Source organism: Anoplophora glabripennis, unplaced genomic scaffold, assembly GCF_000390285.2.
Source record: "Anoplophora glabripennis isolate ALB-LARVAE unplaced genomic scaffold, Agla_2.0 scaffold519, whole genome shotgun sequence".
Taxonomy (NCBI): Eukaryota; Metazoa; Arthropoda; class Insecta; order Coleoptera; family Cerambycidae; genus Anoplophora; species Anoplophora glabripennis.
This window is the reverse complement of record NW_019416627.1, coordinates 12,896-39,507: the sequence shown is the minus strand read 5'-3', so window position 1 is coordinate 39,507 and position 26,612 is coordinate 12,896. Positions and strand designations below refer to the sequence as shown.

The 26,612-nt window shown below is 30.6% G+C and overlaps 1 protein-coding gene across 1 annotated transcript; it reads left to right on the top strand.

The window, feature by feature from the left end:
• Positions 1 to 1,857: 1,857 nt before the first annotated feature.
• LOC108911325 (major facilitator superfamily domain-containing protein 8) lies at positions 1,858 to 20,121 on the top strand. Its single transcript, XM_018716235.1, has 5 exons — positions 1,858 to 2,071; positions 11,825 to 12,030; positions 13,104 to 13,347; positions 14,595 to 15,583; positions 18,384 to 20,121. Exons 2-5 carry the CDS (start codon positions 11,830 to 11,832, stop codon positions 18,687 to 18,689), a joined length of 1,740 nt encoding a protein of 579 aa, XP_018571751.1. The 5' UTR covers positions 1,858 to 2,071; positions 11,825 to 11,829; the 3' UTR covers positions 18,690 to 20,121.
• The last annotated feature ends 6,491 nt before the right edge of the window (positions 20,122 to 26,612 follow it).

Sequence of the window (26,612 nt, the reverse complement as noted above, 5' to 3'; positions counted from 1 at the left end):
CAAATCAAGTTATTTACTGAATTGCAATGGTATTGTCGGAAAGGCAATGCATCGAAATCTTGATATTGCTTGGATGTTGAGACAAAATAAGTCAGGCTGAAGTGCCCGATTTATTTAATGCGAAATATCCCGAAAACCAAATCTCGCAAGGGACAGTTAGTAAAATATTTCAGAAATTTGAGGAACACGGTACAGTACAGTGCTTTGAATGAAGAAAAGAAATTAGACATTGCATTAGAACTTGTTGAAAATCCTCATACTTCAACTCTTTCATTGGCCCGCAATCACGATGCTTCTCGAACTGCAATTCGAATGTTTCTGAAACAAGAGAAATACCACCCCTATAAGGTATGTCTTGTACAAGAGCTTTTGGAAGACGATTATGATAGGCGATTACAATTTTGTGAGGAAATGATGAGACGGTATGACGACAATAATGGTTTTCAATGAGACGTACTTTTTTCGGATGAAGCTACGTTTTATTTAAATGGAGTGATTAACAGGCACAACTATCGCTTTTGGTACCAGGAAAATCCACACTGGACATGCGAATCGCATACGCAGCATCCACAAAAAGTTAATGTATGGGCAGGTATCATCAACAACAGAATCTTGGGCCCATTCTTTTTTCATGAAAATCTTACTGCCGCACGCTACCTGGATTTCCTAACATTTGATCTGATACCTGCTCTAGCTGAGATTTTCCCTCATGAAATTGACCCAGATATACCTACCGAATGAAAGAATTTGGTTCCAACAAGATGGCGCTACCTCATATTTTGGTATTGATGTTCGAAGATACTTAGATGAAATGTTTCCAAATCGCTGGATTGTAGACGGGGTACAGTTGAATGGCCGCCAAGATCCCCCGATTAACACCCCTGGATTATTTTCTTTGGGGATATTTGAAAGAAAGCGTCTACCAGGACAGACCGGATAATATTGAGAATTTAAAGAACAAGATTAGGGCGGAGATGCATAATTTACTCATTTAGAATGCTATGGACAGCTTTTACTATCGTCTTGGAGAATGGCAAATAGTGAATGGAGAACATTTTCAGTATTTGCGACATTGAGTTTATTTTTGTAAATTATCTAGTTGTTTCAATTTCTAAATGAAAAAAAACTTGTTATTGAAAAAATAAAACTTGTTTATTTGGTATGGCTGGATTCGGTTTTCTATAAGCTTTTCAATGAGCCCCATCATGCCTTATGTTTCCATTTGAAAAAAAATAACTCATTCGAAAGATATGAATTTTATTCCGTACTTCTGGCCATCCCTGTATATTCAAGCTTACCATATCTCAAAGAATACTGTCACAAAAGCCTATTATAGTATAAATGTTCTATTCGAATAATAGTTTCAGTGATCAATTATTTCATAAATGAATGAAACAAGATTATTGTTTATCATGATAAATATAACTTATTTCTCAATGAAAGACCTATTTTTTGCCAAGATTTAAGATTACTATCTATCCTTTTGGTCCAACTTTCCACCTTCACGTATAAAATGATTTAGTATCGGTGACAACATTGTTATTGGTCGCAAAGTAAATTAATAAAAAGCAAAACTAACTTTATTTTGATATTTCTTTAGTCGCATATTGATTCAATGTAAAAAACGAAGTAATCGCACATGAATCTCCATACTGATATCTAGTGTACAAACTTAGATCTACGCTAACTAACACGAGAAGGTTTCGTTTTCATGGAAGCTAACTCGTTTCACCTCACAGATGGAAGCACCGATTAGGTTACGCTTTTGTTTCATGGACGGCTCTTAGATGGGGTCCTTGATGTACCACAATATCTTTTCCTGATCCACCAACTTTGTATTTCCAAACAAACAATCATATGTTTTGTGTCATCCTTTGTCTACATGTGGTTTTACGCGATAAGCTTTTGTCTAAAGTAAACTTTATAATTGTCTGTTATTATTAGGGTTGTCCTGCGATGTGAGTGTCACAACGTTAGAATCAAAGTGACTTTTATTTTGTTTTATGTCGTAATACTTTTCTTTTGTTATTTAATGTACTGACATTTAGGACAAAGGTACGTCTGTAGGCAGGTAAGTAATTTCAATTGATATTTGATCTCCCAAAATTAGTGAGCCACTTGTGAATTAAGTTACATTGAGCTTTATTTATTGATGCTATTTAAATATTAAATTTTTAAATAGGTACTTAACAGGTTGTAATAATAGATACCTTTCATTGTTGTGTTACAGTACTTATCTATAATCTACCAAATTTGAATGATTTGAAAAATAAATAGGTAATATTAATAGTGATTTAAAATGTTTGTTTATTATTATTAGCAATTATCAAAAATCTTAAAATGCAGTAAATACTCAATAAAATTTTTGAGACCTGCTATTGTACATATACCTACGTGCAGGAATAAAAAAATCCTTAATTATCTTTTAAATTAGAATATATATATAATTTTATTACTTCAGACAAAAAGTAAAACTTGTATTTATTATTTAAATTTAATGCATAGAAATACTTTGAAGGTCGTATTTTAAATTTATTGTATAAGTATCTAATGTATAGTTGCTTGTTTCAATTTTTTTTGTAGTACATAGTTAGGAATTTCAAAAGATTTTTAATAAATCTTTTTCTAAGGAAACACCTGTGCATTCCTAAAAGTGTGTTATTATTAGTTACAGCGAATTTTAATTTAAAATTTAATTTTAATTAAAAATAAAGAGCTATTGTTTGAGAGTATCACAGTATTTGTTTATTCAAGAATTTAGATATTTTATATTGTCTCTGCTTAAGCTATTTTTACGAAATAAATATTTTTATCTGCCAAAGGTAAATTATATGTACAAACTGTGTCTGGTTTTTGTTAATTCCAGTAAGCTTCTTGTTGCGAGTCAAAGTTCTGGGCGTCCTTTGTATTTTCCAAGGCAAGTTAATACCTGATTTGCGCAATGATTCACAGTGTAGTTTATTTAAAATGTCGGTAAATGTGAAATGTCAAAAATATTTAGACATTATGCATTTATTTGGCTAAATAAAGAACCAATATTTACAAATTTTTATTTCTGTTCGGAAATGCCGGAAATACTATGGTATCTTTATCGTTAAACGCGTTTGTCCCAAAAACGTATATCGGTACAGAGATGAATAATTTTTATTCAGTTGTATCTTTTAAATACTAATCTTTCGAGTCTCCGATCGTATTCCCACAAAATCTGGAATCTGATAAAATGATAAATCTATCAAAGAACTACCTGTTTACGAAATATTAATACATGATAAAATGTGTTTTCTTAATTATTATAATAAAAATTAGTAACACGAAAGGATTAACGGCAAATGATTACAAAATATACGTATTTTATTTGCATTGTGCATTGTCAAAATTTTTAGGCTATTCTATTTTATTTAAATTTAATGTTTTCTTAGAAACTTTTGTTGTCTTTCTTCATTTCTGATATAAATAACGAAGATATTCTTAGCCAAATTAATGGAATTTCTGTTGCCAAGTGTTTGCCAATAAATGTTTCTTGCGCATATAATTTACAATTAATAATTTTCACTTGCATCAACTGGGCGAGGATTATTATAGTTGATATACCTGTTACTAATTAACTGTGAAGAGAAATTTTAGTGTTGTTGCCCAATAAGAACCGACAGATTTCGAGGTACGAATGGTATTTAAAGTTTGCCTAAATTTATTTAGTCTTTTTGTTTACTCAACTGCGAAAATATTATTCATCTGCTCGAAACACCTTTAAATTTTACAGATTACACAAATCCAATTCGTGTTACTTTACTATTTAAATTGAAATTTCAAAATTTATCATGGAAAAACGTTAGGTTCATTAATTTTTCGTGTTAGCGTGGGATTTGTAAATAGTAATTATCACTGGTAGATTTTAATGAGAATATAAACCAAATAAAGTTTATATAATTATGTATTTAGGTCAATTAAAATAATGTACAAACGTTATTTGTTTTTAAAGACAAATTCAAAACACGATTGATTTTCTTTGTAGCCAGTGTAAAATCAATTCTTTACATGAACTATGACATAATATCTACTATTGATAATATTTTCATTTTTATTGTTACATATTACCATTTTGATTATTTAGAACTGATTATTTTGCTTTTACGCATCTTGGTTCAAAATTAGAGAGACATTTTGCGAACACAGATTTAAATTAAGTAAATATCTAAAAGAATATGTACCCACAATCATATAGAACTGAAAAACTACAAGTATATTTATAAAAGCAACTTCACATATTCTTAAATAGTCAGAAATATATATTTAGTCAAGGCATTAAACTTCTGCGAATGTCAACGTTATAATATGAAGTATGAAGACAATATGAAATTATTTTTAGATTTTTGGCATCCGAACTCAAAACGAATTCTTAAATGCATGCTAAGTAGTTAGAATGTAATTTAATGTTTACAATAACTACGCATACCATTTTATAATGATAATTCAATTTCGTAAATTAGATTTCAATAGAGGAAGGTAACATACACCGTTTTGGGTATAAGCATTGATTCACATAATAGTATAAGGTTACATAAAAGTATAATCAATATGTTGTAACATTGTGGCGTAATTTTTGACACACATAAATATAAATATTAAAAACTTGGTATGTTATAATAATTCATATTTATTTTTATTCCTTCTATAGCGATTAGAAAATTGTGTTAGTAATTTATTAAATTTATTAAAAAAATAGTTCTGTTTTCTGTTTTGTTTGCTGTTTTGCTAAGCAAAGCCATTAATTCTAATAAAGTTCACAAAACAACTTAAAAATATAACACGTTCTTCATATAAAAATTCTTACACTAAGTAACAGTTCCATTAAAACAATGTCAGAACAGTATTTTATGGCAAAATAGCTGATAACAGGTAGCTTTTATTTATAGAACTCTTATTGCTATGACTAGGTACGTCGACCGAGGAAAATTGAATTGACTAAAGTTATGTTATACAAACCCGTAGCGTAATATTATTTAATGCATTTTGTTTCAAAGCCCTACAAATACTTATTTAGGTAATTTTTTTATATTCGGCGAAATATATCTGGCAGTGCTGTCGACTATTTAAAAAGGAATATATTTGAACTTAAGCATTGTTTTCAAGATCCTGTGGTAAACATTTTACAGTCCGTACCATATTTGTTGAGATAGAATTCCAATTAAATTGCAGTTACGAAGAAACAGGCTTTCCTAGCTATAAAACACAGTATGCACTGCAAGCTGCTACGGTGAACGCCACTCCGCCAATGACTTTCTACCTCGAGTGTCGAATGCGGTTAATTCCAAGAAAGTGACCCAAGAGTCTCCTTGGAATTGTATCTCAACAAATATCGTACGACTGTATATTGAATTAAAATTAGTCAGGCAATACCTCCTAATACTTATGGTTTTCATTGAATTGTTAGTAAAATGTTTCATTCATTTATTTTCTATACAGGATGAGTCATAATTTACTATTTTATTATCTATACAGGATCAGTTATAATTCGGTACAAATAGTCTATCTAAAGTGTAAAAGTTCAATTAAATAGTTAATACTATTAACCATAAACTTAATAAAGACAAAGAATAAAAACTGTATCTAGGAGTCATGAAATAATTTCTTTAAAACCTTGTGCGCAAAGAAGTAATTTCTACTGAGGTGTATTCGATGAATTATCAAAAAGAAAGGTAGAAATAAATTATGTTAAATTAAAATTGTATTATTACAAAAAATAAGATATACACACTTTTATTTTTACATGAATAAAAAGAAATAATATTTGCTATAGAAATTATATCATCAAGTTGTGGGTTTTTCGAAATTGTTTAAGTAAAGTTGCTGATAACACAGGCACAAAAAAATGTTTTTGTATGATACCCTCTGTATTTTGAGCCGCTGAAGACGATGAAGACATCAGAAATGTTCCACTACATCAGGATTTTTCCCTAACCCCAAAAAATTGATCAAAATCAGTGTAAATTTTTATTTTTTGTTAAAATTTTTTATTAAATTTTGAAATAAAAGTACAGACGTGTTATTAGGGTCCAAATAAAAACTTTTAATCCCTGTACTTTTTTATTCTCGTACTTTTTTCTCTAAAATGCATTTCTGAGGAGTTATAGACATTTTAATAAAGCTCAAAATTGGTTAAAAATGACTGTAACTCTACAAGGAGGTATTTTAAAGAAGTGCAGGAATAAAAAGTTTTATTTTGATTCTAATAACACGTCTGTGTACATTAATTTCAAAATCTTAACTATTTTAACAAAAAATCGAGATTTCCTCTGATTTTGAGCTATTTCTTGAGGACAGGGAAAAATCCCGAGGTGATGGAACATTTCTGATGGCTTCATCGTTTTCAGCGGTTCAAACTACAGTGGGTTTCATACTCTGTTAAAAAATATATGAAAAAAAAAATTTAATGTACCATAGTTAGCTCAGTATACGACGGTTTTTAGGTCCGAATTCTTGACACTTGACGTCAAATTTTAACAGTAAGTAGAAAATTGCTCAAGAAACAAAAATTACATAGTGCCGATGTGTGTTTTACTCTGGGGGTTAATGCCACCCCTTCTCGGGGGTGGCAACGAAGGTCCCCATTTTAATCAATAGAGGGATGAATTCTATGCAAATAATGTCCTACAACGTTTTTTTCCAAAAATTAATATTTTCCGAGTTATTTTCGATTGAAAATGTTGATTTTTCATCTAAAAAGTGCATGTTTTTCAACCATTTTTGATAAATAACTCGAAAACCTTGCGTTTCATCGAAAAACTCATATGAAGTAAAAATAAAACTTTTGAAATAACGAATCGATTCATTTTTTGTTGATTACCGTAGATGTAATAATAACCGAGTTATCACTCTCTAAAGGTGATTATTTATTTTTCGGAAAGTAAAATCGACCCTTTTACCGTAAAATAATGGCGAAAGGACTAATTTTTCGAAGAAAATGAATATAACCTTTTTTAAAGTGCTTGGAAAGATCTTTAAAATACTTTTTGAAAAAACTCCCGGAGTTATGATGAAAATAAAATGGTCATCTCATTTTTTCGAAGAAAAAATTAACAATAAAATCTATGGCTGAACCATAAAAATAGAAACTATGTACAGTTGACTTTATTTAGGTACTGATAATAGGCTCTGCAAGTTTGACCGGTTTAGAATGCCTAAATTTAAAAAAAAGTTTGAAATAATGAAAAAAACATTTTACTTTTTTTCGAAATAACTCAAAAACTAAACAAGTTACGTGAAAAATGCAAGAGTTCAAAATTAAAGGTCTTTATTTATAATATTTTCGCTTTCTTTCAATTTTTCTGTAGAGCAAAAATTAACCGAGATATTACGTTTTTTAGTTTGCATTTGCGTGTAACCACCTTTGAGCCTTTAAAACCTAAACATCTCGAAAACGAAGAGTTCAAGACCCTTCAACTATAAAGGTTGATTTGTAGCTCTTGCAATTCCCTGCAAATTGCTTTTTGGAGCGATGAAATTAGCGATAGCGATTAAAAAGTTATCGTGAAAAACGAATTGTATTATTCAATGAAAATTGTCGGATCGTGTAACAGTTGCCAAAATTGTCCTCCAATCACGGACCGAACAGAGGAAGTCGTCAGTGATGATAGTTCTTTAGGTGATGTGTAAATTTTTGATAATAAAGTATAATTGTATAATACACAAATAATTTTTATTTTGCCCTTCACTAATTACATAATTTAAGTTTCGAGTTTTAATAATCTCGTTGAATTTAGTAATGTATCGTTGAGTGTTTTGAAGCAGGTAAAAATTCTTCAATTCCTCATTAAGGGTCGTTTTTAAGGGTTGAAACGATGCAATGAATCATCAGTAATATTATAAACAGTGATGAGTCTTTCATTCATTANGGAGAAAAAATTAACAATAAAATCTATGGCTGAACCATAAAAATAGAAACTAAGCGTAATCCATGTACAGTTGACTTTATTTAGGTACTGATAATAGGCTCTGCAAGTTTGACCGGTTTAGAATGCCTAAATTTAAAAAAAAGTTTGAAATAATGAAAAAAACATTTTACTTTTTTTCGAAATAACTCAAAAACTAAACAAGTTACGTGAAAAATGCAAGAGTTCAAAATTAAAGGTCTTTATTTATAATATTTTCGCTTTCTTTCAATTTTTCTGTAGAGCAAAAATTAACCGAGATATTACGTTTTTTAGTTTGCATTTGCGTGTAACCACCTTTGAGCCTTTAAAACCTAAACATCTCGAAAACGAAGAGTTCAAGACCCTTCAACTATAAAGGTTGATTTGTAGCTCTTGCAATTCCCTGCAAATTGCTTTTTGGAGCGATGAAATTAGCGATAGCGATTAAAAAGTTATCGTGAAAAACGAATTGTATTATTCAATGAAAATTGTCGGATCGTGTAACAGTTGCCAAAATTGTCCTCCAATCACGGACCGAACAGAGGAAGTCGTCAGTGATGATAGTTCTTTAGGTGATGTGTAAATTTTTGATAATAAAGTATAATTGTATAATACACAAATAATTTTTATTTTGCCCTTCACTAATTACATAATTTAAGTTTCGAGTTTTAATAATCTCGTTGAATTTAGTAATGTATCGTTGAGTGTTTTGAAGCAGGTAAAAATTCTTCAATTCCTCATTAAGGGTCGTTTTTAAGGGTTGAAACGATGCAATGAATCATCAGTAATATTATAAACAGTGATGAGTCTTTCATTCATTATATGCTATGAAGATGTGAAAAAAAATGTTTGTTTTATTTTCTGCAATAAGGGTGGTTTTTAAGGGTTGAAACGTTGCAATAAATCATGTATTATTTCATAAATAGTAAAAAATATTCAATTATTCATTATTGCTCCGTCAAAGCATTTCAGAGCCGCGAAAACAAATTTTTATTTTTTTTTTCACAAAGGGTAGATTTTAAGGGCTGAAATGTTGCTACAAATAAAATTATTATTCAAAACATAAAAGAATGCTTATTCTATTGACATAACACTTAAATCTATGGTTTTTACGTTTTTTGCAAGAAGGGGTAGTTTTCACCTCATAAAAACAATAAGCACACATTATGGATATGTAACTTTTGTAAAGGAGGGTGAAATGAGTTTACTCACCAATTTTCATGAAAATCGGTGCGTGTGTCAAGAATTCGGAGGTAATACCCTATTTTTACCGTTGTATACTACTGGACTAAATATAGGTAGTAAATAAAATTAATTTCATTTATTCAGTTAAATATTTTCAACTTGAAAAAGTCTTTACAACATCTAGAATAATTAAAATTTGTTTTAATATGTTTTATATTTATTAGAATTTAAATTCAACTTGATACAAATCTAAGAACGAATTACCAAAATTGAAGTAATTTTTTTGAGACACTGTGTATAAAATTTTCATTCATTTTATGCAAATTAAATGGCTACATACTTCAATATTATTTTTTGCCACAAATTACAGGCTTTATACTAATTAGTTATTCAGTTTACAGTGAATCATTTACTTATCATTTTAAATTTCCGGTTCAAAGTTTGAACCGTAGCCTTATTCATTGTTTTTTATTTTACGCTTTGGATTTATTGAAATGTAAACATTATTGATATTTGACGAATTGTTTCTGATATTTTGCGTAGAGATTTATTACAACCTCAACTTTCTCTTCTGTCCTTTGTTTTAAAAATAAATGACATATTTCATTTTTTATTTAAGAAAATCAAAAAAATTATACATAAATATTTCAAGGCGTATTAAATTGTCTCAATGTAGACAGACACTTTTTATATAACGGCTACTGATTATATTTCGTTAAATATGGTGCTAAATTACTTGGCATTTATGTAGGTAGTAAGTACAACCTACGCTTTGGCGTCAGTTTAGAATTTGATACAAGCGATAATTAGATTTATATATACAGGGTGTTCCGTAATGATTGTGCCATAGAGTACCTAACTATAGATTCTAGGCATGAAAATAATGATACTTAGTCAAATATCTCTTATCAAAATATTGCTCGTTTACCTAAAAGATACAGGGTGGAAAATCCGAATCTGAACCCAGTTATCAGGTTACTAATAGAGGGCGCTAGTAATGTTTATGAATAAAAATTGCGTAATTTTATTATGTAACCCTCTATCGCAATTATGAAAATCTGGTTAACTGATTATTTTTAAAAGAAAAAGGCATACTTGTTTGATATCGACAAACCTCCCCAGTTGCAAGATAATCGCACTTGTATCATTTAATTCAATCAAGCGAACTGTAAAATGTATGAAACACCCTGTATCTCTTTAACGAACAATATTTTGTTAAGGCATATTTGGTTAAATCTCATTATTTTTATGCCCACAATCTATAGTTACTCTATGGCCTAATCACTCTGTATATACTTTTTTATCTTCAATTTTTCGCGTCTTAAAAATTCTTTCTTTTATAAGAATGTATATCCATCGTTAAATATATAGTAAACGAATTTATGTAACTATTAGGTACTCTTTCAATTTCTGTATTTTTAATTCTGAAGACCTGGAAATAATGAACTGTAATATGTATATAAATAGTTAGAGATATATTGAATTTTTGAAAATCTGTCTACATCCTCATATTTAACCTATATTTTTGTAGGTGAATGACTTCACTATCGTTCGTTTTGATAAATTACATTAGCTATGAGATAATAATTAATAATGATGTGTTTCTGTGTAATAGGGCAATTCTTTTACGATAAATGTATTAAGTAAATATGACGTAACCGAAATATAAGCATATAGTTTTTATATATCTATTAGTTTCTAATGAAATAATATATTAAAGTAGGTATATATTTTTTATTTTCCTCAAAAAAGTTGGAGACACTGATCTATAAAATGTAAACGAACTTTAATGATTTTTATCACATGCCAAGTCTATTTGTAAACTCCTATTAATAATGTAAAGTACAATATGTACAAACAAAGACTAACAACGTTCAAATAAATTCTGTAATGCATAGCAACTGGTTATTATTCTTATATTTCCTGATCTTGATTCACTTAATTTTCATATGGCCAACACCTTTGAGAACTTATAGAATGTATTAATACCAGCTTGGTGACCTCGTTTCTCATGTATTTTTTAAACTTGACAGTGTTCTCGGTTGAATAAACATTAGAGTATAGGAGTTGTAGTTGTTTTTCTAGTACGTCAAATTCATCTGGATGCAGTCTTACGAAATGTTAATAATGTTAAATTATTTCCTGATCCTATCTTCGCATCAAGACTTCCGTTATGGTATTGACCTAGACTTGTGAACACATTAAAAAATGATATTAGTTCTTAGCTGTAGAAAATTAAACAGAGAACAAATCAGATCGAGAATCCTTTTATAATTGATTATAATAGTAGTTTTTCATAGGTATTTGTCAAAAACATAGTCTGAAAAGAAAGACATCAAAGACCCGTTTCATCGAACTGACTTAATAATACATATCTTCCCCTACATTTTTGAACATCCAATTGCTGCGTATGTTACAGATCGTTGAAGTAATTTTCAAGTTAGCTGTTACATGATTAAAATTAAAGTTATTATGGTACGAGTCATATAATTAAATATGTATTATATCCGTTTTTGTGTTCCATCATATAATTATTAAAATTGCTATTAATTAATACAATAACGAGCATTAAAACTGACCTTGATTGAATTTTTCTCTAACTCTAAAACATATCCCGAAATAAAATTTTAAGGTGCATTATAAATTACATTGGCTACACCTTCATAGAACAAATAATACATACAGGTGTGCACAGTTGCTATTTGTATTTGTATTTTATTTTTTTCCAGAGACTATGGCTTGGTTAGAGAAGCTGGCGAAGCAAGTCCAAGAGATGTTCAAATCGCAAAATAAACTGAAGTTCAATGATGATCTCGAAACGCCTCAGCAATATAAGGAGCGATGGCGTTCCATTTATATCGTTTATTTCACCATGTTCCTTATATCCTTAGGATTTAGTATTATAGTAACGGGAGTATGGCCTTACTTGGACAAGGTAACTATCACAGCATGGATGATAATTTTAAACTCATTTATTATCTCCTCTGAATAATTCTCAGTGTAAGATTATTTTATTTTATCGTTGTTGCAAGAACTTTGCAACTTCGTTTACTTGAAAACTATATCATTAGACCATTAAACTAAGTAAGTATTAATGTTACGATGTAAACAACTATTTTATGTTTCCGTTTTACGTTTGACATTCCGACCATTAACAATCAACAAGGAAAACAATTAAATAAGTAAAAATATAGAGATTCTTCGACATTCCACTGTAAATGTAATAAGGTCTAATAAGGTCAATATTAAGTAATGGTAAGGAAATTCATATAAATATTTTTTATCGGACTACTGGGTTGGCTTTAAATTGTAGATAGTAAATGTATGAAGCAATGATCCTTTTCCTATGTGGTTTCTTCATGTAGCTTTTAGTTTTTTTTTTTGAACAATGGGTAACTCATCACTACTAGGCCTTCAAACTTTATTGTACTACAATACATGCGCTCGGTATCCACTATTTTTTGACAGAAGCTGCTGTTCTTCATTAGGCCAATATCAGTAAAGATGTTGTAGGTATTGGTTTGTAATGTCCAGTTAACAGTCCTGGTGTTACCTATCCTTATCGATTTCCGACTTGGATTCAGTAGTTGTCAATCCCTTCAATAGTCCTTATAAGAACTTTTTAATTTGTCTTTGTCCAGAGGTATTCTTTCCTAGTATTATTGTAACCCGTCTTTTATATTGCCCCTTCTCGCGATAGTAGTCGTTATTTGGACATGGGTACACTGTTGGAATGGTACTTCAGCTGTTCCGGGCTCTACAGGTGATTTTTCATATTGGGTTGGAAACATGAGTGATTTTCGTATTTCAGACGATACTATCTACGGTATTCAGTGGTTGGTCGAAATTCCTAGAACTGGATGTGTTTTTATGAAATGCCCTTACCTGTATCCGTGTAATTGTGGTGAACAATGATCTACCTGTTTAACTGATATATAACTAGTATATTATTCTACATTAGAAAGTGCTGCTCATAAAGAGACTGTTAAAATAATGATTAATTTCCAGTTAGATCCGACGGCTGGGAAAGAGTTCATGGGATTTGTGGTTGCCGCCAATCCCTTTGCACAGATGATCTTTTCACCGTTGGTCGGTCTGTGGAGTAACAAACTTGGCTCTATTCGAATACCCTTAATAGTGTCTCTAGTTGTCTTCACAATCGCCAGCAGCATATATTCTTCCTTGGAACTATTCGACAGCTACCGGAAACATTGGATGCTGTGGTCCAGATTTCTAGTTGGAGTTAGTTCAGGTAATTTGAGACAACGCCAACGGTAAAAAGTAAATGTTCTGAAAAAGATTAAAACACTGAAAATAATAACTACATTTTGTTTTCTTACTACTTTATAAAATATCTATTATTAAGAAACTAACTGGGATCAACAAACAACTACTTTGAATTCTTGTTAAGACTTTTTCAAACAATATAATCCTTTCTATCTCTTTTGTTCAAATTGTTTTTTAACATATTTTGACTGATTCTACAGTTCAAGGAGAAATCTGACGTGAATATGTAGTATATGTGAATTATTTATTAGAAACTATTATAGTTGGTCTATTATAGTGAATGGTAACAAAATAATGAGACAAAATTGTGATAACATATCTTCGTTCATATGTACTGCACCACATCTAAATATAACTTCAATATATGTACATACAACAGGTATTTGTACATTATTGCACGATTACAATATAAAAGTAGATGAAGTAGTGTATGTTTTTATTTGTAATTCTCTAAGGAAATACTCCAATAAAAACTGTATAATATACAGTCTTTTCAAAATCTACAACTTGTTTAAGTCTGTCTTAAATTAAAATACTTAGTTCTCTTGATATAAATGCCTGTGCTACAAATGAAAATCTTCTTTGAGTCCGTTGGTGGTCAAAAATTTGAAATTTGAAGATAAAGGTTACATTCTTTGGCTCAAAAGAAGACGATCTGCCCTAACTTTCAATAAGAAAAAATGTATTTTTTGCGTAAAAACTATGAATGCTACAAGATTTTATCAAGACCACGAAAAATGAATTGATTCCAGCGACCAAATAAAAAGTTCTGGTAATTTTTGTACCGACACTTAAGAATTTACCACCTGCCCAAAGCGAGTGGACGTGGTTGCTTCACCAAAACATGAGTCTTTCTTAGGTGCACAGCAAGTTTTATTAAAATCCATCGTAACATTCTCCAGATATTACAGAAAACACAATTTTTTTCAAGAACATTGACAGCCAGTAGCAGAGAAGCCAGACATTTTTTCTTAATGGAAGTTAGGTTAGAACGTCTTCTTTTGAACCAAAGAAATCATAAACTAAGAAGTGCATAAACTGACATAAATCAAATTTTCATATTCGAATCTGTAAGTAAATGCTACTGGTATTTACAGAAAGTTTTACTACCTAGTACTAATAAAATATTATACACATAAAGTCGAGTTAGTAGTACTAATTGTACAACTACTTGTATTTAAAATTTATGAATACTTATTTTCTCTTTTTCAGCAAATATTGCCGCATGTCGATCTTACCTTTCAGCCGCCACTCGCTACTCGGAGAGAACCAAGGCTGTTTCCATGATATCCCTCGCTCAGGTGCTAGGGTTCATTGTAGGCCCCGCCATACAAGCCGCAGTGGTGCCCTTAGGAGGGGAGGGTGTTTGGCTAATAAAAAACAGGCTCAAACTGAACATGTACACCGCTTCAGGCTGGATCAATGTCTTCCTCTCTCTGTTCAACATCTACTTGTTCTTTCCATCCGTTTTCAAGGAACACAAGATAGCTGCCAAGGAAGCTATGGTGAAAATGGGGAAAGATAACGAAAAGGACACCTGGAAGGATGAGAAACCAAATTACTTTTCCGCTTGGTCTCTCATAGTGGCTTTCTTTGTGATAGTCTTCAATTTCATGCTGTTGGAGACTCTGGGCACTCCTGTGACCATGGACCAGTTCGCTTGGTCCAAAGGGGAGTCCCTGTGGTATATGGGGATTCTAATGTCTGTGGGAGCAGTGTTGGCCATAGCGACCTTCGCGTCCATAGGTCCCTTGACAAAGAGGTTTTTGGAAGTAAAAGTTATGATCTGGGGTGGGTTCCTCTTTATGGTCCTGGGCAGGTTGTTCTTTATCCCTTTCTCCAACGATCCCCCCAGAATGTACGACGCCAGCTTCAAACTGAACCTCACCGTTTACTGTGACAAAATATTCAGAAACGTTACCTTGTTAGAAGTTGATTATAGCATTGTGAATAAAAGTTTACTGTCGTATGGGAAATGGTTGGATCCGAATGAAAGCAACGAGATTATTATAAAGAAGATGACTTTGAATTGTGGGGAGGACCTCCTAGGATGTCCTTCTAATCAAGAATGGTGCAATTATACTCCGCAAATGACTCTGACACAATTTATTATAGGATACCTGCTCACCGCTTTTGGGTACCCAGTAGGAGTGACCTTGATTCAGACGATATTCTCGAAAATTTTGGGATCGAGACCACAGGTCAGTTAAAGTCATATTTTGTACAGGGTGCTTCAGAACTGATTGTTGGGTGCCATAAAATTCTATCTTGGTAAGTTTAACACCCTAGGACTTGTGACGTTATTGAAATTGCTTTCAATAATTTTGTAAATATTAGAAGTCTTTTTTCAATAATTTTTTCTAATATGAATTTTTCGGTACTTCTTCTCGTTGAAATGATATAAAATAAAATATTAGTTCGACCAAGTCTGTTACTTATTTTGTGAGCATTGCTGTGGAAAGCAACGTAGTTGCGAAATTTGTATTCATCGAGTTTCTTTCATTATGAGTATCTATTTATTTTATAAATGTAGTAAATTCATCTTACAGTTTCTTATTCGGTACTTCTGTTTTACAAAAACTTGAAAATTAACCACTTCATAACGTTATACACTTACACACAAAGGTAACAAACCCGTTTTCCATCCCGTCATATCGTGTGAATACAATTTGCAGCTGCCGCCTATCAAAGGCAGCATGACATTTCGACAGCACAGAGCCCAACTTCCATTCACTTCGGAAGCGTTCGGAACATGATGGGATTCTGCTTAAATTTAAACTGTGACAATGACAGTAGTACAGTTCAGCTAAACGAGTTCAATGTCAGAGGTCACTGACATTGAGATTCACAAATTGAATACATAGGCTGCTTAAAAAATAGTAACATAATTCCTTGTAAGAACTTGAAACTGTTTTGAAAAAATATTTTATATAAATACAACAAAAATAATTATTTTAGAACAAATTAGTTTTACTTATTTTATTTATTTATTTAAAATAACACGTCGGTAAACGAGAACGTCTTTTAAACGAGAAGATATTTAGAAAAACGATTTTGATAAAAGTTGCTGGGAAAAGGGGCCTTCACATGCAAAATAATATTTATGAAATTATCAAAAATAACTTCGATGACGTCAGTGCAATTAGGACGTTAAACTTTCCAAGATGGAAATTTAAGTAGTGGTGAGATATAACCTATATAAAGTATATGTTATATCCATTAAACGTCCATTTTATGCTTACTTGCACAAAGCATTATTCTGACATACTATTTTACAAAAATCATTATTTAAATTGAATGAATTTTAAGTTAATAACACCCGCACCGATTTCATATTTTCTATTTGCCTTTCCCTGTAGTGGCAGCGAGGATCATTCTATGTTACCCTGTAGAGCAGAGAGCTCCATATAACGATTAATTAGCTACACAGCTGATACTTTTAGCTACACAGCTGATACTTACCACGCGTGCACGAGGCAAACTTGTTCTATGGAAAAAATGTAAACAACTATTATTGTGAAACGTTTAGTAAATTTAAGATAATTGTTTTCCAATTTTTAAATCAATAAAATAAAATGTAGATATCGATTATATAGTACGAAGATAGTGTTGGGTTTAAATTTTAGCTCAATTTTAGTAATTATGAATCGCTTAAAACATGAATTTAACTTTTAATCAAATTATGGATTTGCAAAATATGTAATTAAAGTACTCAAAGATTCACGTCATCCAAATAATCATACGTATTAAAAATAATTTAGGTACTTTCCAAAAAGTAATTTTTAAACGCACAAGTACAAAACAAACTACAATATATGCTCAAAATGTCCACCATAATTTTCGATGCACGCACGACAGCTTCGAATCCAATTTTCGCGCATTCGCTGGAAAACATCTCAAGAAAAGGAAATAGTGGTGGACAAAAAACACTAAGACGCGGTCCAATTCCAGATACCAACTGAATTGCGTATTGCTGGACAGTTTAGTCCCTCGTGTTATCCGCCGCGCCGTTGTCACATTGCTCGATATGAATTTTATCGAATTTTAAATTTATTACAACACTAATTATTTTTTTAGAATTAAGCATAAAGAAGTTCAGAAAAGTGATAAACATTGTATTTTATGGTATTCTATGCACGCAGTTATGTCAATACTCCTTAATTAATCAAACTTTTGTACATCAAGTTGAAGATATTGATAATTTTTTCCTCGGAAATGGTTGAGTTTAGGACCCATGTCATAAAAAGTTTTTTTCGTTTATTTTAGATTTAAATTAGAAAAGTACTTTCTTAAAAAAAATATTTCTTAATGGTAATCTAACTTTTTTTTAGGCTCGACCGAAGTATACACAACAGACTGTTAACTACTGCTAGTTTTTTTTTGGTTCACCCTAAGTTAAAAGCAGTTGGATTCTTTTTCATAACAGAGATTCTTTGTTATATTTCTAATTTTTAGCTTCGGACAATAAAGTGAATGAGACATACTTCCGATGCATTTTCACGAGATTTAATATAAAAATGTCTGATAAAATCGGTCAATGAATGAAAAAGTTACGAGGTTAATAACTTAAATATTTGTCATATTTTCTAGTCAATTTGATATAAATTTGGGTTAGTTGCACAAATCTAGTTTAAAGTTCTCATAATAGCTTGTTTCTCAAAGATAAAGATACATCTCAATAACAAGATCAAAGTTGAATTATTTGTAAAATAGTGTATTATTTCTAACAGATATTTGTAACGCGATAATACAATACGGTGATTAAAAGTTAATAAAAATTTATTCTATAGGACTGCATTAAATAATAAAAGTGTGTAATTAAAATCGTCCCCTTAAAGTACCGTAGCTAAATTTCTGGAGAACTAAGATCAATATTTGCAATTATTTTATTTCGGAAAATATTTTAGAACAATTCTAAAGCGAGTCATTTTTGCCACACCAATAATAATCATAAAAGGTCGCAGTTGTAATAAAATTTTTCATTCTCATTTTATTTTAAAGGGAGTTTGGATGGGTTTCATGACAGGTTCTGGATGCCTATCCAGAGTGATGGGTCCAGTCTTCGTAACCTACATTTACGAAGAATACGGCACTATATGGACGTTTGGCTTGACCACGGTCATGATGGCCGTGTGTTTGGTATGGCTGTTGTGCTTCCAAAAGTATTTGATCCCCACGGAAATAAAGTCGAGAGACGACGACGAGAAAGGACAAGAGCTGATGGAAGGTACTAATTTCGTCTCTGTCAATCTAGACGAGGATGTCGATGGGGATGGTAGGGTGGAAAATGGTAAAGCAGTTACGTGATTGCGTCTAAATGTGATATGTTATCGTGCCAAGAAATGATGGACGTCGTTTTTTTAACAGTGTTTTGTATGTCTGTATTGCCTACCAGCTCGCCAGTTCCTGTAACGTCAGGAGATGCAGTCCAGTTTTAAATATTTCATAAGCCTATAGTTGGTATAATATTTTAAGATCACATAAAAAAGCGTAAGATGATGTAAATACTTATCAAAAAGTTCTACGTTATGTTGCTGTTTTTAAACAAAGTGCTAGTTAATATTTAATATATTTGATTGAGTAAAAATTTTTTATAATGCCGAACAAAAAATGAAAAAAAATACATAGGTGGCAGGAAATAGTTTAAATACTCGTTTTTAATACTAGTGATAATAGAATAAAATTAAATTTATATTTTTTTATATACTTGCATGTAAAGCAACTTTGGAATATATTCTATTACAGAAGAAAAAAAATGAATAAGTATTGTATTTACATTAAATAAGTGAAGATATATTACAGTAATGATTAAAATATTACAATTTTTACATTGAAAGAAATAATTTAGTTGCAAAATATTCACATTTGACGTTTTATCTTTAGTTTATCTGTGATAAAATTTTACTGATGTACTTAAAAATACACCTAGGTGATTAAGATATAGGAAGTAGCTAAATAATCCTAATTGTATTAAAGTGTGTCAAAGCTTTATGAATGATTTTTATATAAAATTTTTGGATGCTATACTGGTTAGAAGTGACTGTGTATTTTCAAATCTATTTTAATAGATTTAATAATTATTAAAATACACTAAAAGCCAAACTACATATAGAACAGGAAAATTAATAAAGACAATGTGTATTTATATATTTTTGTTAATACTTAACACTATAATTATAGTGAATACGGTATTTTTTCAAATTTCAATTTCGGAATCCTTTTTAATTTATTATTAATTTTGTAAATATAGTTGCTATCCAATATTTCGTATTTTACATATTTAATATAAGTATCATGGTATTTTACAAGTTTTCCAATACATTTTAAATATTGCTGTTTTAAGGAGGTTTCAGTGTTTTATATAAAGCTTTCATATTTGACTGAAATTTTTATAATTATTTGTCTTTCTATTTCAAAAACATGTTCCCAAGAAATGTGTAGCCATAACCGTAGCATAGTTTAAGATAACAAGTTAATTTTAAAAAAATATATTTACTTTTCGTCTACAGAATATCTGTAGTTCGAAGCAAACTCGCATACTGATGTATATCTTTTTATACGATTTAGATATAAGCTAAGTACTCATGTGATATTTTGCGATATGAATAGTTTTCAAACATTGTTGATTTGACTGAAACTGAGAAGAGTTTATATTTCTGTAACATAGTACAACTATTTTTACTGATTTTCATGAAATCGTCTGTACTAGCTAGTTTATATAATAAAGCGTATTATATAATTCTTGTATTTAATTTGTACAGTACATCCACAAAAAGTTTCTCTGGGTGTTGACATGCATAGTAGGTAAACGGAAAATGTCTTAAAAAAAAATGGACCACTACAGGATGTCCCGCAATGAAGTGCAAACATTAAGAGTACCTCTTAAGGTAATACTGAGGAAAAAAAGCTTACAAACCTCGATCTGGATATACGTATCGTTTTCGAGATATGTAAAAACAAGATTTTTTTAAATTCTTTTAAAAACGCGCTTCTAAAAATTTTATAGCGTAATAACTACATTTCGTATTTACATCTCCAAAAGTTTTGCCCCGTCCACATAATTGGAAATAATTAACATAAATTTTAAAAATGTGATGGATCTTATTTTTTGTTTTGATATTAAAATATGTAATACAAAAACTTTGTAATTTTCCCATTTACGAATGGACAATAAAGCATGTTACACAAAAGCTGCAAAATGTTGAAATTATAATTTTTTTTTTATTTTGAGAAAAAAATTATGTTACATTGAAAAACATATCTTAGTAGTTTGTATGATCACCTCTTCTTTCAATCAATTGGCTAACACGTCTTGGCATCCCTTGAATCAAGTTGTCAATAAAATAATCAGGCATATCCCACTCTTATAGAACAGCTGCAGTCAATTCCTGGAGGTTGCAGGAGAGTTTCGCGATTGGATATTGCTCTGCCGAGATTATCCCACACATGTTCAATAGGATTCATATCCGGTGAGTTTGTTGGCCAGTCCATAAAGAGACTTGTGTATGAAAAATTAATAGTAAAATTCTGGCAATAGTGGTTTTAAATAGAAACTAGGTACAATTTTTCAAAAGAATTTTAATTAATAGAAAATATTTATAAAAAATGAATGTAAACGAGGTTGTATAAACATTAACTAGGAAATATGAAGATCATAGTAAACTATAGTTATGTTACTAAGTGTTGAAAATGGGCAATAATAATTTTTAAATAAAAAAGTTTAGGTGCTTTAAGAAAAATAGTATGGTTATGTTTATAATGTGAAGAATGTGTAAATATTTCGAAAACTAATACTAACTCAAAGTTTTCTGTTATTGTTTTTTATTTATTTGTGTTAATAACAATGTTAGACCATGTTTTTTTATTTGTTATTTTTGTATACATGCATCAACCTCGTATAGATTTAGTATTTTGAAAGACTGTAGGTCATGTAGTTAAATGTTAGTAATTTTTATTATGTATGTACTTCAAAATCTAAGTAATCTTTTCCAGTAAAATTTGACTCGACTATTCTCGAAGAGTCTGCAACATTGTTGCTATTAATTCTTCTTTGATAATATTATTACTATTAGCAAATCTCTCTTTGTCTTTCCCCCCTCTAAATCTGCAATGTCTAGTTTATTTGTAAAATATTCCACTATTCATCCGGCAACGTTTGAAGATGTCTCTTTAATGCTATTAAATCTGCCCAGCATTAACCAAAATAGTCGCAGAGGATGCACGGAAACAATGTCTGTGTATTTATCTGAATTTGGCAAATTTAAAAATGTTGCTACAACTTAAGGCATTTTACCAAACTGATGTATTCCTACTACTTGCCTATAGCCTTTCCCATTTGAAAATTTAAAGAAAAAGCGGCAACTTTCAAAATTTTCTGACGGCATGCATAATTTTTTATATACAGTGGCATACAAGTTTTATTTATCACAAATGATCACGGTTTTTCGTATTGTTATCCGGCAATTTAGTCAAAAACTTTTATCCTAAATCATCTACATAATTCAATTTTAATTGATACAGTTCATCCCGGCGACATGCACCGGCAACAGCAAATATTAAGGCAACCTAATAAGGAAAAAATAATTTATAGACATTTTAAAATTTTCTTTAAATATATATGGTACGTAAGTAATAATCGTTTCAATTGTTTATTTGACAAAACTTTTGATTTCTTTGTTTTCTAGTTGTCACCTTGACGTTTCAGGAAAACGCGTAATAATATTTTGATATATCAACATTTTCCTGTTTTTCTCAATACAGAATAATTTGACTATAACGTAGACGCTTTCAACACTGCAGAGAATTCGGAAAAATCTGCAATCATAACATTTTCGGATCGGGAGGTCATATTTCTTTTAAAGGCAAAAAGTGTTGAAACGTTTGTAAACTAGGCATAGAAGTATGAAAAGCCTCAAGGTACTGTTACGGGGCCAATTCTATTTGCTGTTTACATTAATGATTTGTTTAAAAAATTGTATCAGGTTTGTCTTCCAACTCTTATACCTATGTTATATGAATATGTGTATGGCTATTTTGAGTTTACTTTATATATTTATTTAATACATTGTTGTTATTCGTTTCATTTCAGTTTCGGAAATGGAAACGCAAACCTCTTATCATCGTAACTTACTGCATGGAATGTATAGTTATATTATAATTTATTTTCAGTATACTATCTATTATTACTCCTCTTCACGAACCCAGCTATTGATCCAACTTTTTACTTGTTCATCAGGTCGTCAAGGAGACATCTACACAATTCGAATATTTCTATTTTATTATTAGAGTAGTTTTACAGCCAAGAGTGAGTGTGAAAATAAGCAAAGGTAACGTACTAATTGTTTTCCATTCCAACGAAGGGAATTTACATTAAATTCCCTTGATAACCGAATCGTTTATTGCGTGTTGCACATTCGATCGCGTGTAGTCTCATTAGAAAAAATATTACCTCATATCAGTCAACAATGCAGGCAGCACTGATAGAATGATGTCACTTCTAATTTTACAAATATTCAGAAAAGGGCTGACGAAAGCTATTCCACAAAAATTAAAATTATGATAGATCTAAATTCCCACCATTCGCTATTTTATTTGAGTTTTAACCGAATGAAGCTTTTTACTGTGGTCGTCTTAGTGGTTAGGTTTTAACTTCTACTAGACACACTGTCTATGATACTGAGAGATATTTTTGTTTTAAAGGCATCCAAAATTGAAATAAATTACAATATAAACATTTTGCATTTTTATAAATGTACTTGTCGACAAAATTATCGAATATTCCTTTTTATCACTATTACATGAAAAGTATATATGATACGTATATGTATGTGTTGATGTTTTCATCACTTATGCTGATACAATCACTTGTTTTTAAATATTTTGACGTTCAATCAATATTATCGGAGACTTTTGTTTAACTCAACATATAAGAATTCCTTACATAATTTAAAAAGTATGGTGAATTAGTTATTTGAAAGCCACTAATGACGAAGGATATAGACAAAATAATATCGCATTACGTATAAGGAGAAGTCAATCACAATATCGAATACTTTGAAAAAGGATTTAAGAGACTGGAAATTTTGTATGAAGACTTGGTCAGGGGCACATAAGGTGTAAAATGGATGATCGATTTTAGATTGAATGGAAATCGCACTTTGATATCTATGCATCTTAAAAATAATCTACTAAATGTAAGACAAATTGATGTTAGTTCAAAAACAGTCAGATGACGAATAAAAGAAGCGCATTTAAAATAAAAATGGCCTATCATAGTTCCGTATCTCCAATATCACAAATCTCGTCAATTAGAATTTGCTAGACGACATGTTCAGTGGAATAACGAGAATTAGAAAACTATCTTCTTCACGGGGGTGACCAGAATTCAATTATTGAAGACAGACTCATGAAACTACGTTTATAGAAGAGTTGAAGTATGTAATAAGTCATGCGTGTTAGTTTTGGAGATGACGGTATAATGCTTTTGCTAACTCGTGTAAGTGATTGGATGAATGAGAGGTGATCTGTATATTAAAAACATTCTACAAGATCATGTCTGGCCAAATGTTGTTGTAGTGGATACGAAATATTTATATTAATATACGATAACGCTCGAGCACATGCAGTTAGCATAGTGATCAATTTCCTCTATGGAATCCAGATCTAACATTAAATTGGCCAACGTATAGTTTAGATTTAAACTCATTAGAACGTATATGGATCAGTTAACACAACGCATACTGTAAAGAAATTCGATTCTAAGTAAAGAAGAAGAACTTGGAGCACAAGAACAAAATGTAATTCTTCAAAAGTTATTAAAATAATTTGATTCCCAGGTATGGTCAATCTCTTGTTTAAAACTCTTCCGATGCCCTTATAATGTGTACACTGATGGGCATCTTAAAGTCCCCACTAGTTGGGTCGTTCTCATTGTATCGCGCCCCACCACAAATAATTACGGAATGTTTCGGACTGGGAGTGGGGTGTGGAGATATACTACACCGTGGCACCAAAAACTCTGATATATTCGATAGGGTAAATAATTAATCTGATACCAGTTGCATTTGATATTTTTTTAAATATTATTTTATTAATGATATGTAATGTATTGTAACATTTTCTTGGTTAGTTAAATAATTATATTGAAGAATTTTTTAAAAATAAAATGTTATAAACCGTTTACTATTTTAACCATTGTTCACTACATCCACATACCTGCATATTTAGTGTTTTCCCGTATTAGAGATATTCATTTATAAATGTTGTCTTAAATCAATACATACAGGGTGGACTAATAGTGATTATATTACTCCTATGTCATATAGATAGAAAATACATATTTTATTAGGGCATCGAGCGGTGCCTTAAGGAGGACATTTTAAAAATATTATGAAGTACACGGAGTGTTTTGGAAGGCTATATCAAACATGATTTATAAATGGGATGACCCGTTTTTTATATTTCATATATACAAAATATTTCAGACAAAATAACTAGTTTTCAATATGGAATAAAATATATAAATTGCAAATAAAAATGTAAAATTAATAAATAATTTTATACACCATAAACGTAAACGATAAAGGAAATTTTCTTAATTTTTTTCTTGTAATAATAATTAATTGTTGATTACTGTATGTAGACCAAATATCTCAACATCTTAATTTAATTATCATATATCTCTATCATAGTATACTAATCAATCAGTATGCAATCTTAAATGATTTATGAATGAATTACGTATGGCAATTTTTAAATACATACCTCCACCCTAGGAAAAGTCGCTAAGAATATGGCGAATCCTTCGAGCAGATACTACTGGAGGCATGCCATTGCGAAAATTGTGGCTGAGTGTGCGAGAGAGACAGACAGTACCTCAGGACAAGCGGTCTCACTCTAGCACGCCGCGATTGGTTGGAAATGAATGCTCCAACCAATCGCGGCGTGCTAGAGTGAGACAGCGCGTCTGAGATACTGTCTGTCTCTCAGCCACACTTTTCGCAATGGCATGCTACTTCCAATAGTATAGTAAACGTAACCTGTTCTTTTTCGTGATTTTAATTTAATACTTTTAATTATTATACATTAATGTATGATTCCATTATTGTAATCCAAGGTAATAAAGAGATTGTTAACTATGTAGTAGTGTAACACGTAAATTGAGTTTTTTTTATTAAGAGAAGTTACATTTTTTGGTTAAATACAGGTTTAGTTAGGTATTTGAATTCCAGCAGAAATAATTTAGATTAGATTATATCGGTCTGAATTTTATAAATTTTGTTCAAAAACTTACAAAGCGTATTTATTTTCTAAACATATTTTAAAATGTAAGCCTACTATAATTTTTATTTTAATATTATTAACTATTTATTGGGTATAGTATCTTATAAATAAATAATCACTAATAAAATACACAAGATCAAGATAACTAAACTAAACAACTACTCGACATCATAAAATAAGGTTTTTAATATATGTATAAAGCTGGGTAAATTATTTATTGTTGCTGATATTAACAAAAATAGACATGCATTGCACCGATCAGGAAAAGGCTAGAATAATTGATGCTCTTTGGCAGCAGATTCAGTTCGTAACATAGGTCGAATTTTAAATAAAGATGAGAGTACCAAAAAGTTATCATTTTTAATTACACGTCATTTCCGTGTATAATTTTATTTATTTTTATTTTAAATGCAGAAAAGTTTCATTTTTTAATTAAATGGAATACGGAAGGCTGTTAAATAGAGCCGCAATTCAATGGCATGGCAAGCGAGTCAACCGAGGCATGCGTGAGCCTCTGGCTCAGAATTTTTTTCACATTCACGTCACCTAAGTATACTGTTGGTTTGTTATCGTGCGGATGTTGCTTAATTAATTCATCGGTTGGTGTTTATGGTGGTGCGTTGTAGACAACTTAATTTGCTGCTTTTTAATAGATAATGCATACGCCTATGTCCCGTGGTTCAGTTCTGACACCTCTAGTAATAAGCAACATTTTAAGAGAGATAATTTTAACCGTAGCTGATCATAAAACTACATATTCTTGACACAAAAGAAAAACTGAGAAAAAGAAAACAAAATAGTCCGCTTGTGGCTGATGTGCCATTATTATATCGGATATTTATAGAAGATTTGTTATTTTGTCTGAAATTTTTTTTATATAAAAAACATTCGGAAAATCGGAAAATTAGTTATTTATGTTGTAGGCACGTAGACAATTAAATTACCTAA

Coding starts and splice junctions, on each gene's coding strand:
- LOC108911325 (XM_018716235.1), top strand. CDS start 11,830: ATGGCTTGGTTAGAGAAGCTGGCGAAGCAAGTCCAAGAGATGTTCAAA. Junction 12,031..13,103: donor TATGGCCTTACTTGGACAAG/GTAACTATCACA, acceptor ATTAATTTCCAG/TTAGATCCGACGGCTGGGAA. Junction 15,584..18,383: donor TTTTGGGATCGAGACCACAG/GTCAGTTAAAGT, acceptor TTTATTTTAAAG/GGAGTTTGGATGGGTTTCAT.